Source organism: Sphaeramia orbicularis, chromosome 2 (assembly GCF_902148855.1).
Source record: "Sphaeramia orbicularis chromosome 2, fSphaOr1.1, whole genome shotgun sequence".
Lineage (NCBI taxonomy): Eukaryota > Metazoa > Chordata > Actinopteri > Kurtiformes > Apogonidae > Sphaeramia > Sphaeramia orbicularis.
The window spans coordinates 10,942,920-10,956,395 of record NC_043958.1 but is presented as its reverse complement, the minus strand read 5'-3'; the positions used below and the strand labels follow the sequence as shown (position 1 = coordinate 10,956,395).

At 37.9% G+C, this 13,476-nt stretch overlaps 1 protein-coding gene across 2 annotated transcripts in view; it reads right to left on the bottom strand.

The window, feature by feature from the left end:
• Window positions 1-13,476, bottom strand: part of pard3ba (par-3 family cell polarity regulator beta a) — a 351,893-nt gene that overhangs the window by 133,275 nt on the left and 205,142 nt on the right. For both annotated transcript variants that reach the window (XM_030155442.1, XM_030155450.1), the window contains 2 exons: window positions 8,987-9,202; window positions 7,015-7,219 (listed from right to left, as the gene is read on the bottom strand). In XM_030155442.1, coding sequence (XP_030011302.1) covers window positions 7,015-7,219; window positions 8,987-9,202 — 421 coding nt within the window. The remainder of the gene's footprint in view (window positions 1-7,014; window positions 7,220-8,986; window positions 9,203-13,476) is intronic.

The following is a 13,476-nucleotide window of genomic DNA, read 5'->3' as shown; positions in this document are numbered from 1 at the left end:
TTTTTTTGTTTTTTAATACAAAGCGTGTCACTTTCTGTTGGAAAGTGATACGGACAGAAAGGGATAGATGAAAGAACATCTTTTAAACGGTCTCCAACATATGCGATTTTAGGAGTAGATAATTACAAAGTGAGAAAAAACAACAGAGCCAATGCTACGATGGAGTCCCTTATGAAGTGGCTTTCCTCTTCAATGACACAAAACCAACACAAATAAGAAAGAACTATATCAGGAACACATTAAAACTTTTGATCAGCGCCTGTATGTTTTTGGATTCAGGTTTTTTTTGGACAATATGCATGAGATTGTAGTGCATTGTCCTTTATCTACTCTACATTTTTAGCAAGTTTTACTTCACGAGGGGAAAAAAAGACATTTCGAAAGTGTAGAAGAGGAGTTTGTAGTAAAAGTGTGAGATTATTATTTGGTGTGCATGTTTCAGAGTTTGCAGGAGCAAGAAAGGCCGGAAAAAAAACCACCAAATACTCTGCAAAAATGGAAACAAGCTAAATAGTAGGAAACAGTGGTTCTCAACAAGTCTTGCCTTGAGACCCACATTTTCTCATAGTCATTGAGTCACAACAAACTTTTATGGAATTCAAACCAAAACAACCAAAGAAAAATTGCACATATAATTTCATCTCTGACCTCAAAACACATTGCCCCTCATTTAACCCTTTTAAGACTGCCATTATAACAGACCACCTACTGTAGCTGTCTTCATGTTTTGTTTTGTTTTTGCAATAAGTGTAAAAAAAATCTCTTTTTTGCCAATTCATTTGCACCTTTGTTTTCAGTGTCAGAAAGCTCAGGATCTCAGCTTTTTAAAAAAAAAAAAAAATTGTAAATAGTGCAAACAGTTCAGGAGTTACAGTAATTTGAATGCTGTAAAGTGCAAAATGTAGCGCTGGAGAGATTACCGTTGTTAAAGGGTTAATAGTAAACTAATAATAATAACTAATAAAGCACAATCTGCTGTAAAATACAACTGTACAACTAAGTTTGTACACATAAGTCTTCCAAAAAAGCGTATTTTCACTTTAAGTAAACAAAGTATATATTTCAATTAAATTCTAACTTTTCAGTTCGACTTTTAAGTTGTGATATTTTAGTACTGACATGTCACACATTTGTTTTTTCCCCCTTTTTTATTGTCAGTGTTTGTAAATCCATAAGCGAATGACTGTGACAACAACTGATGATCTGAAGTTTCTCATCATTTTTCAGTCACAGCAAAGCAAACAACCACATGTCTTTGACACACATCTGTCAACATAAAACGTCTAACATCTCATAGCATTAAAAGTACTAAAGCAGTAAAACTGTTTTTTTAACCACACACTTCACAACCCACTCATATTGAGCTGGGTTTAAAACTACATACAAGATGAACAACAAAAGCAAAGTTATTTAAGACGCAAGTAATATTTTTAATCATTAAGTAATCCTGTAAAGTCTGAACTATTAAATCATTGACAGAAAATTCCAGTTGCTTGAAACTGAAGCCTTTATTGGTCCTTCTGAACAAGCCCCAATTTTTTTTTTTTTTCTTCCAAATATCAATTTCCATGTATGTTTCAATTTTGTATCATATTTGACACATTGGGTCTCAATGCTCAAATATTCTTATTTTTGAACATAAAAAAACATAATTAATAAATTGGTAATTCCTTTTCAAAACTGGCAAAGTCCTGCCTCCTTCCTCACTAATGACAATCTTGTAGTGTCACTGGAAAGGGCTCTGGTGAACGAATTCCTCCCCCCTGGTGGACTATTCGTGTTTGCATGTATCTAACTGTATACATCAGGTTTTTCAAGAAATGTGTAAAGTAAGCATAAAATATAACACTGACCATGTAGAGGGCAAATGTCATGTATCAAATATGATATATTTGGTGTTATAGGGTTAAATAAAATGGTCTCAATATTAAAATGAGGAAAATACTCTTGTTGGGGTATGAAGAAAACTACTTTGTAGCTTCTCATTGGTTAAATCTAGCTAAATATCAGCTGACATATCTTATCAAGACAAAGCTCCATTTATTTCCTTGAAATGAGATTTACTCTCCAATGAAAAACATGCTTGAAAAGGTTGTTTTTCTTCTGAGACTCTCTTTTATTCCCTCTTTTGTCTTGTATAAACTACTATGAAAAATAGAGATGGTTATGTATGCTTGTGTGATACAGATGGAGAGATTTCCGCCTAAACTTCACGTTAACACAAGTTGCTGCAAAGCTAGCAGTGCCAGCATCTACAAATGTTCCTATTTCTGTTGCACAACCGTAAGAACGCTCCAAATGAACGGGACAAAAGACTGACGAGAGATGTTTTTTGGCAAATGAAAGGCGATTTAAAGTAGGTTTACCCTCAGGTCCAAGCGCTGACGTGTTACAGTGTCCCTTTGGTTTGTCCCAGCAGGCGTCCTTCATCCTGCCCTTTCCGTCCCTGCCCTGCTCTCCAGCACCAGCACCAACCGTGTGAACATCTCTTCCATTATTGCCCTTGACACTGTGGCCGATTGGATTCTTATCTACCATCTGTAGGCCGACGCTCGGCCTGCGCTATCTCTCGCTACAGCCTAATTGAATCTCAAGTGTTGGAAGTGCGGTGATACACTGACCACACTGTGTCACTGCCAATAGATAAGGAGAGCTGTTGGAGGACTGGACCAACCACAATCACGATGGGGACGTGTTGATAAAGGGGTGACAAGCGGTTTGGGTCGGTACTGTGTCGGTGGGACTTTACTCGGATTGAGAGATAATGGATACCCTCCATTACCGGGAAGGTTGTCTTCATACCCAATAATCCAATATCCCATAATCCTGCTGTGTGTAATTTGTAGAAACCAGGGGAAAGTAGGACAAGGAACTGCTGTTTCCCCCTGATTTCGACATTAAAATTAAAATCTATTATATCCGTCACTGCTCTGGAAAGGTTTTGGCTGTTGGAGATGAGATCTAAAGCTGAACTGGAACATCTTTGGAGCTCCTTCTGGAAACTGATCAGCTCCGTGAGTTGCCTCAGTGTCCTGAGTCTCTGACCTTTTCCAGGCATGAAACGATGCAAGTAACAGTCGATACTTTGCTGAGTGTCCACTATTTATTCAGACAAGGGCGTTCCACAGAGATGCGGACTAGCCACTGTAAACATGTAGTGAATTAATATAAAGTACTGTAAGACTTCTTGTGTGTTTTAGCCCGTGTGGTTTATAAATGCCTACGAATATTTTAACCACAATTTACACTACACCACATTTTACTCTTCAAATATTATTTGATTGGTTAATATAATTGATCACAGCCAAAAAACACAAAAGTAGGCTAGCACTGGTTTGTCACACCTAGAAGGTTCTGGGTTCGATTCCAAGTCAGACCGAATCTCTGTGTTCACCTCCACCAACAAAAACAGGTATTTGTACAGGGTGGGGAAGCAAAATTTACAATGAACATTTAGTTGTTTTTTCTCAGCAGGCACTACGTCAATTGTTTTGAAACCAAACATATATTGATGTCATAATCATATCTAACACTATTATCCATACCTTTTCAGAAACTTTTGCCCATATGAGTAATCAGGAAAGCAAACGTCAAAGAGTGTGTGATTTGCTGAATGCGCTCGTCACACCAAAGGAGATTTCAAAAATAGTTGGAGTGTCCATAAAGACTGTTTATAATGGAAAGAAGAGAATGACTATGAGCAAAACTATTACGAGAAAGTCTGGAAGATACTATTAAAGAAGAATGGGAGAAGTTGTCACCTGAATATTTGAGGAACACTTGAGCAAGTTTCAGGAAGCGTGTGAAGGCAGTTATTGAGAAAGAAGGAGGACACATAGAATAAAAACATTTTCTATTATGTCAATTTTCTTGTGGCAAATAAATTCTCATGACTTTCAATAAATTAATTGGTCATACACTGTCTTTCAATCCCTGCCTCAAAATATCGTAAATTTTGCTTCCCCACCCTGTATTCTTTTTGACTGATTGATAAAGAAACAAATGTCTCTCCATAGGTCCCCAAATACAGTCATAAATGTACCAAAGACTAATAAAAGTGGGTTTAGCAAAATATGCCCCCTTTAAGAGAACGCAATAATTGTTAGCTTTCAGGTTAGCGCATCCTAGAACGGCAACATAAAGTAATGGAGCAATCAAACAGTAAAACACATAGAATAAAAACATTTTCTATTATGTCAATTTTTTTGTGGCAAATAAATTCTCATGACTTTCAATAAACTAATTGGTCATACACCGACTTTCAATCCCTGCCTCAAAATATTGTAAATTTTGCTTCCCCACCCTGTAGGTTATTTCTCCCATCAGTTTCCTTGACAACAGCACAAATGAAGATCTGGAGTTGGCCCCAGAGTGCCTTCAATGGCAGCTCACTGCTCCTAATGTGTAAAGTTCTAATGCTAATGCTAATGCTAGGTATCGTGTCTGTTATATGGGGAAAATGCAGAGACTGATTTCCAAACAGAGAACTATATATATATCTATATATTAAAAAAAGAGTGAGTTAACCATTACCTGCGCTTACACTGAGGTATAAATTGACTGTATGAGGTGAGGACACACACCAGACAACACTGGGTGTGTTATGGACTGATGTGCTGTAATATTTACAGTTTAAATAAAGATCATTCACTCATGTTCATTCATTAAACCTTTAAACATTTCTGTGGCATATACGGGGATGTGTAAGAATAACTGATAAGTCAATTTGTCAAAATGTAATTTTTATTTGGGGTGGGAGATTTATTTTATTTTTTTGTCTTCACAGAGTACAAACCAATATTTATGTCACCGTTTTTGCTGTTTTTAAAGTTTTTTGTTAAATTATACTTGTGGTTAGCCCATTCATGGTTGGCCATTTATTTATTTATTTATTTTTTGTGAGGATAGACGGGGCATGTTAATGATGTCACAACTAACCTGACTCAATTATTTGACTTCATAAAGTTATTAAAATGCCCATCCTTGACTTGCAGTGGTCTTTTTAATGCTTTAATATGCAATATCGAGCTAAATCCATTAATAAACTACTCAATATGGCGTCAACTGCGTTACTCGACAATTGTTTATTGTTTAAATGACTTCTTAAACGTATCTAAGATAAGATGTCTTTAACATTGCAAGAAAAAAAAAACATTTGAGGGCACTGTGTTGGATTTTGGTAAATAAATGACTGACTGAATGAATTATGAAACATATATCAACATTTTCTAGCCAAACAAATAATGGATTAGTCGAGAAAATAGCCAGTAATGACAGTAAAGCAGATGTCAAGCTGTTGTCGTCTGTGTTTTCTAAAGTCTCTAAGTGTCTAATATGGATGTGCAGACAGTGCAGCTCTTAATGTGTTTAGTCATCAGCTATTTTTAATATTTCTTAAATGTTGAAGACGCCTCTATTCTTTCGACGCAGCAAGACACAATTTCTCAGCAAAGCACACACATTTATACACAGTGTGTGGAGGACGGAATAACACACACATCCTGTATGCATGTTTTTCACATTTAGAACTGGAGACGAGTGGTTATAAGACGTACAAACATGAGTGAATCGCAACTAATGACAAGTCAAATTACAAAGTTGATGGTTGGTTTGATCGACAGCCAGTGCTCTATAGGACACAACATTCACTGAAAGAACAACAACAACATGATATTTGGTACCTGACAGGCAACGGGGAGCACTGTCACTTCTGGAGAACAGGGACGCATGAAAAGCAACACTAAGGGAAGGGAAATGTTCTCACGCAGGCTCATCACATGCAACAGAAACTGGGACAAAACTACAAACTTCACCTCTAATAAATGTTCGTATTAATTTGATCATTTATCAGAGGATTCTGCGAGCTTTTTAGACAGAATGACCACGCAGTATATTGGCACCGCCTTCTACATCCTGATAGATCACTGAGTGTGTGTTATTTTTGTGCATAAGTTAACCTTTTATCAGGTAAGTGACTATTTTTGCTCGTTTCTGCACACGTTACGAGACAGTAGTCGCTTTTCCATTGGACATCTGCGCAAAACTTCACTGATATTTACTAAATGTCGAAAAAACTGAAGTGCGTAATGTTGGTTTTTCCATTAAATCACAAATGCGATGACTTTTTTCATTTATTATTGCGAGATGACATGAGAAGTCATTCCATAAACATGGTAACAAACATAAATATCGTGTTGATTTACAGATATATTCATTATTATTATTATTATATATTATCCCTCTATCTCCTACTAAATTCAAAAATGATTGGGTTTCCTGGTGTGTCCACACATACCGCGACATGTTTCTTCTTCTTCTTCGCTTGTTGTAACGTCCATCAACATCCATTTTTTTGTTTGTGTGACTCTAGCTGCGAAAAAAGATCTTTCCATTGCAATTTTGCGTGACATACCAATTGCGCTACACCCAAAAAACCAACTCTTACCAGCGCAACAATTTCTTATCAAAAAACGAGAGTTTTGGCGAAATTGTCGTTCCTTTAGGTACATTTTTATGCACAAGTTACATTCGCACAATTTGAGGGTCAATGGAAAAGCAACTAATGATAATGTGTATGTTGACAGGTGTCTGGATCAGCAGTTATGTCATTGTAATGCTCTAAAAGTGATGTTCTAATGTTCCTTTCACCTTACATGTGTTTTACTTGTATTCTTTAAATCTTTGATTTTTTTTTTTTTTTTGGCCACTTAAGGGTAAGGAACCAAATTTGGTAACTTCATTGACCTTGATTTTCTACATAACACTAAAAAATGAGAAAAATTTCACAAAAGTACATGTAAGTCTTGTTAGGTCTTTCAGTAACACACCAAGGTTGATATTTTGAACAGAGTGCCCTATAAAGGGTTAATTGTTGTGGCCTTTACAGAACATTTCAGACCTTTCGTGTGTTTTACTACATGTTTCTAACCTGATGAAGCTGCTGCAGAAGCTTCTCAACAAAACCAGCCTAAATTGTTTCATGCTCCACTGCTACAGGATGTTCGGCTTTCTTACCTCAAGAGGCCAAATCCTTTCTTTTTGGTCTTTTTGTCCGGATCCTCCACAGAATCGTCTGTTTTTTTCTTCGCTTTGGTCTTTTTGTCTTTCTTCTTCCCTTTGGTTTTCTTCTTCTTCTTGCCGTCGTCTGCATCCAGGCCCTGGCGAGACGAGCTGCTGGCAGGCGTCTCGTGACCGGAGCTATGTTCTGACATGTCATCGTCTGAGGAACGAGAATAGTGTAAATTCAGCTATAAATGAGTTTTTGGTCTAGACTGGTTCTCCGGTACAGCATCTACAGGCATCTGCAACTTTAGCTTAAACCTTTTAAAGAACTTTTCAAGACAGCTTAATTGAACATGAAACTAATTACATTAAATTAAGATAATTAACTCATCTGTTCATTCATTAACCCTTTAAACATCTGTGTGGCACATGTGAAGATGTGCATGAATAATTGGAAAGTCAGTTACTCAAAATGTGATTTTTATTTGGGGTGGGAGGATTTTTTTTATATTTATAGCATTGTTTCTGCTGTTATATCAGTGTTTTGATGTTTTTTTGTAAAATTACATGTTATAGTTGCAGTTAACCCATTCATGGTTGGTCATTTTTATTATAATTATCGTTTTGTCCGGATGGAGGAGACATGTTAATGATGATGTCACAAGTAAACAGACTCCATTATCTGACTTCAGAAAGTTATTAAAACGCACATCCCTGACTTTGACTGGTCTTTTTAATGATAATTTTGGGACATATCATATCTTTGTAATATTTTTATCTACATATTTAGCACTGCAAGTAAACACACCACACACAGTCGAGGAAAAAATTATTAGACCACCCTTGTTTTCTTCAATTTCTTGTTCATTTAATGCTTGGTACAACTAAAGGTACATTGAGCTCATAGTAGTTTAATTTCAGAGCTGATATCTATCCATTTTCCATGTTTTCTTGATAATAACCAAAAGTATTTCAGTTCTTACATCAATATCTATAAAACAGTGCTTTTAGGCATTCCATGTTTTCTTTTCTGTCTGTTTTAGTAACATGATACACACAAGAGTTAGTACTTGATTGCATAACCATTGTTTTTGATGACTTTTGATGGTCTAATAATTTTTTCCACGACTGTAAGTAACAGGTATGTCTGTGGTTTCATGCAGTCACAGGTTTTATGGGGGAAAAAAAGGGTTTTTACAGAGATTTACAGAGTAACCTACATTTTGCCAAGTGATGAGTGCAAGTTAACAGTATTAGTTTAATGTAGTTTAAAAGATTAGTAACTTCAGAAATGTGGACTTTGGTGCAGAAAAACCTGACTCACTGTGATAAAAAGAAATTTAAAAAAAAAATGGATAAATGAAATTCCATTCAAAAAGGTTTATGGAAACAACTTCACACATCCTAATTTAAGACTGTTTAATCTTCTGAAGTCTAATATTGATAGAATTGAGCCTTTCTACTGACCCAAAGACACCTTAATAGGGTCATTTTTGTTTTAAAGTATTCATACATAAAACTTATGTTGACAGTTATCTGTGTCCTCATTGTTCAGCTAATGTAATTAAATGGAAACAGAATTCATAGATTGATGATTTTTAGAATTATTTTCGCACCGTCCATCATTTCGGCTTAGAAACACGAGGTCATTTCCTCTTCCAGTCAACATTCCACATATCTGGGGGTTCACAAGGTAAAGCATTAAAAATATGCTGCTGTAAGATATAAAGTTGTTCTTCCTAAATTGCTGAGTGGATAAAATCATGTAGCATTTCATTAAGGTACTTAGGCTAAGCACTGTCCCTTGGCAGGCCTCCGGCTGTTCTCCAGTGCCAGTTTGTTATAAAGCCTAAAGGATGTGCATTGGCAATGTGGTCTCCAATTTAGAATGGATATAATGTCCTGGAAAGAATCCTGTAATATACCAACAGTGACAGTCACATTTTAAGTCCTTAAAGTAGTTTTTTCTCTTGTAAAGTCTCACCATCTTCAGAGGGTCCCTCGTACGACTTATCGATGGCGTTTCGGAAGCTCTGGTTGCATCCCCGACCCCGGACCATGTGTGGGCGGGGCCGGTGAAAGGGCACCTGGGCTTGGATGTGGCTCTGTCTGGCCTCCGAGACGGCCGTCTGGAGGCTCTCCAGGGAGCTGGACTTCCAGAGGCCCAGGGTCGGACCGAGCGCACCGCTGCCAGAGGGTTCTGAGAGACCAAGGAGACAAAGGGAGGAGGCATGAGACGGGAATTAACAAGGAGACGATACAAACAAGGGTAGAAAATAAACAAGACTGATCGATGTAGGGTGGGGAGTTAACTTATGAAACCACAAATAAAATCAGACAGTAAGAAGTCATGCTTAGTGTCAAGATCATTTACTTTTAGCCTTGTTTCTTCTTTGTCTTTGGAGTTTACTCAGTTGTGCAATGCATTTTGGGTTGTCCAATATTTAAGCAACAACAGGCCAATTTGGAACAGATGGGGGCAGCCTCCAGCGAATCATTCACACATGTTCCCTCTATGTTTGCTGCTTTAAAAAAATGTGAGTAAAAAAACCACACTTCAAAATGATTTTAATTACACACAGATTGAGGGAAATACCCAAATGGACACAGTCTTCAAACACCACAGCTTAACAACTAGTGATGATATACAGGCTGACAACAATAGACACATTTAAAAAAACACAATACTGGTTTAATTAAATCGAACAGGAAGAAATCAGGTGTATTATCAGGTCTGCAGCGTTCTATTATGAGCTACCTTCTCTTCATTCATCCCTTCACTGTAGCTTAATTATAGCACTTCTGTGTTTTTTTGTTTTAAATATGATAAAATAGCAAATATGTAAGAATATAACCAAATATGTGAATTACCTCATCACAGAATGTTAGAATATCATGAGTGCAGTTTGCATTTTGAGTCGGTGTAAGGTTCTCCAGGCTTGGTTACTGTCATATGTAAGGCTTCTGTTCTGAAAGTTTGTCCAAAAAACAATTATTTAATGCGTTGACTCACTTAAGTTCTGTCCTTCAGTGTCTATTTTCATGATTTTCTGCAGACTGAGATGGTGCAGCTGTTTCTGTCCTTCCTAGTTCTTTGAGTGGACTTTAAAGAAATGTTTCCTATTGGTAGACATGTTGATATTTATTTTTTGGTTCGGTTTTACTTGAGGACAGTTAGAAGTCTTTCCAACGTTTGCAGCAATAAGTTTTAATTAAAAAAATCTGTATTGACTCAAAGAGAAACCTCAAAATCAGCCCTAGTGATGTTGCTGTGATTTTTTTTTTTTTATTTTGGCTTGCATATCAAGAGGAGAATCTACTTTATTGTCCACTCACTAGGTTTACACGTGCAAAATTTCTTCAATCTACTGATCAGAATTTTACCATTTGCATGGACCCGAAAAAAAGAAGAAGAAGAAGGAGAAGGAAAAGAAGGAGGGGAAGAAGGAAAAGAAAATGGAAGAGAAGAAGGAAAAGAAGAAGGAGGAGAAGGAGAAGAAGAGGAAGAAGATGAGTAAGTGGAAGAAGGAGAAGGAGGAAGAGAAGAAGGAGGAGGAGGAAGGGAAGAAAGAAGAAGGAGGAGAAGAAGAAGAGTAAGAAGAAGAAAGAGAAGAAGAGGAAGAAGATGAATAAATGGAAGAAGAAGAATGAGGAGGAGGAGAACAATTCCAGTTGTATGTGTAAATAAAATTATTTTTCTTATTCACCAGTTTTTATGGTGTGTTTTTCATGCATGTTCTTTAAACAAGGATTTTTCCTGTCTTTTTCTTTTCTTTTTTTTTTTTTTTTTTTTTTTTACATTTGAGAGGAATATATAGAGTCAACGTGGATAAATCTTGGCACCACATGAATCAAGGACAAATTTACTGGTAAATCGGGATTAATAAAAACAATAACATGTCATTTTGTACCATTTCTGTTCCAAGTATAAGACCACCTGATCTAAACCTGAGCTTGTACACTTTCATCCTGAACAATATATGGAAAAAAAAAAAAAACAAGCTCAAAAAAAGGTTAAAAAGCAGAAATATGAAGCTATAAAGATGAATAGTATGAGAGAAATTGAAGCAGGCACAGGGGAGAGGGTGAAAAACAGGTCTGGCAGAAATAAGGAGGAAGTCAGAGTCCTATAGGTGAAACATAAAGAGGGAAAGGAGCGATGAATGAGGTGGAGTGGTATATGGACAGGTGAAGAGCAGCACTATAGGAGCTGACAGGCTCATGCATAAGCAAAGGAAGGAGGAGAAGAAATGAAGTGCCATCATACAATACTCAGGTATGGCCTCTGACTGCAGAGAAGGAGACGGAAGAGCAGGGGAAGGAGCTGAAGGCCACAGCTGATTCAGCAGCCGAGGAGGAGGAAGAGGGGTGTGAGGAGGAAAGGGAAGGCTGGGGGGGGCTTAAGGAGCTGGAAGAAAAATGGAAACACTAGTCGATATTCCATTGGACATCTGCAAAACTTCACCGATATTTACCAAATGTCGAAAAAACATCCCAAAAACATCCCAAATCCCAAATGCAAGATGACACAAGAAGTCATTCCATAAACGTGGCGACATACGTAAATATGGTGTTGATTTACAGATACATTCATTAGTATTATATATTACCCCTCTATCTCGTACTAAATTAAAAAATGATTGGGGTTTCCTGGTGTGTCCACACATACCCCAAAATGTTTCTTCTTCGCTTGTTGTAACGTATGTCAGCATCCATTTTTTTATTCACATGACTCTAGCTGCGAAAAAAGGTCTTTCCATTGCAGTTCTGCGTGATGTACCAAGCCTCCCCCCCACTGATCACCACCAAAATTTAATCATTTCTTCCTTGTGCCAGTATCAACATTTCATGAAAATTTCCTGACAATCTGTCCATAACTTTTTGAGTTATCTTGCTAACAAACAAACAAACAAACAAACAAACAAACATGCACGCACACAAAGCAAAGAAATCACAATACCTCCTTGCAGAGGTAATAATGTTGGTCGTGCTTGCATGGTTCACAGAACATTACTTAAACCATAGTTTTTCTAGATCACAATCAATTTAGTAATCCTACTCTTGAGTCGTCTTCTTTCTTCAGTCTTGGCCTTGTACTAGTGATGCATGAGTTGTTTTTTGTTTTTTTCCAACCTGCTTTTGTGGAATTATTTGACCCACACTGCAGATACAGTGACATTTTTTGGACCTGCACCAACCCAACCCAGTTCTGCTGATCTGCACATCACTACCTTGCGCTTCATGTTTTCATGTAGAAAGATGAGAGTATCAACATGCGCTGAATGACGGCTCACGCACTGTCGGGTGATGGAAGGGCAAGAGAGGATAACACATGACTAGTCGACTCCTCCAAGGTAAGTAAGTAAGTAAGTAAGTAAGTAAGTAAATTTTATTTATAGAGCACTTTTCACAGACAGAGTCACAAAGTGCTTTATCAATTCAAATCAGAATCAAATTAAGTTTACAGAGACCCAACAGAATCCTTCAGGGGCAAACACTTGTGATTGGTGACAGTGGCGAGGAAAAACTTCCCTTTAACGGGCAGAAACCTCGAGCAGACCCAGACTCCTGAAGGATGGACGTCTGCCTTGACCAGTTGGGGTTAAAGAGAGAGAGAGAGAGTAAAGGAGGAGAAAAGAGAGAGCGATAGAGATATAGAGAGACTGGGGGGGGGATGACACATGGAGTACGTTATGATGAATACATAGAGTGTAATCAGTCTGTGGTGGTCCTGGGTCAGGTGGGAGACTAAAAAGCCTTTTTGAACAGGAGGGTTTTGAGGTGTTTCTTAAAGCTCTCTACAGAGTCCATGGACCGTAGGTGTAGAGGCAGGTCATTCCATAGACGTGGTGCCACAGCTTTAAAAGACCTGTCACCGCGTGTACTAAAACAGGTCCGTGGAACCATCAGCAGGTGCTGTCCTGAAGACCTCAAGCTACGAGTCGAGCTGTAGGGCTGGATCAGGGAAGCAATGTATGCAGGGGCCTGGCCATGTAGGGCCCGGAAAGTTAGCACAAGAATTTTGAAATGAAGACTATATAGAACAGGGAGCCAGTGGAGAGATTTAAGGATGGGAGTGATGTGGGTTCTCCTGTTTGTGCGGGTCAGGAGCCTGGCAGCAGAGTTCTGGACAAACTGTAGACGGGCCAGCTCCTTCTTGTTTAAGCATGTAAACAGGCTGTTGCAGTAGTCTAAGCGAGAAGATACGAAAGCGTGAACGATCATCTCGAGCTCATTTGTGGACACCATAGATCTGAGTTTGGAGATGTTGCGTAGGTGGAAGAAACAGTTTTTGACTAGGTGTTTGGAGTAGAATTCTAAAGACATGTCCTGGTCAAAGATGACACCCAGATTCCTCAGTTTTGTCTTTACCGAGGAACTCAGGTCTCCAAGGTGATGTTTGATCCCTGGGATTGCACTATCCGGGGCAATGATGAGGGTCTCAGTTTTGCTGGAGTTCAGCTGGAGGCTGTT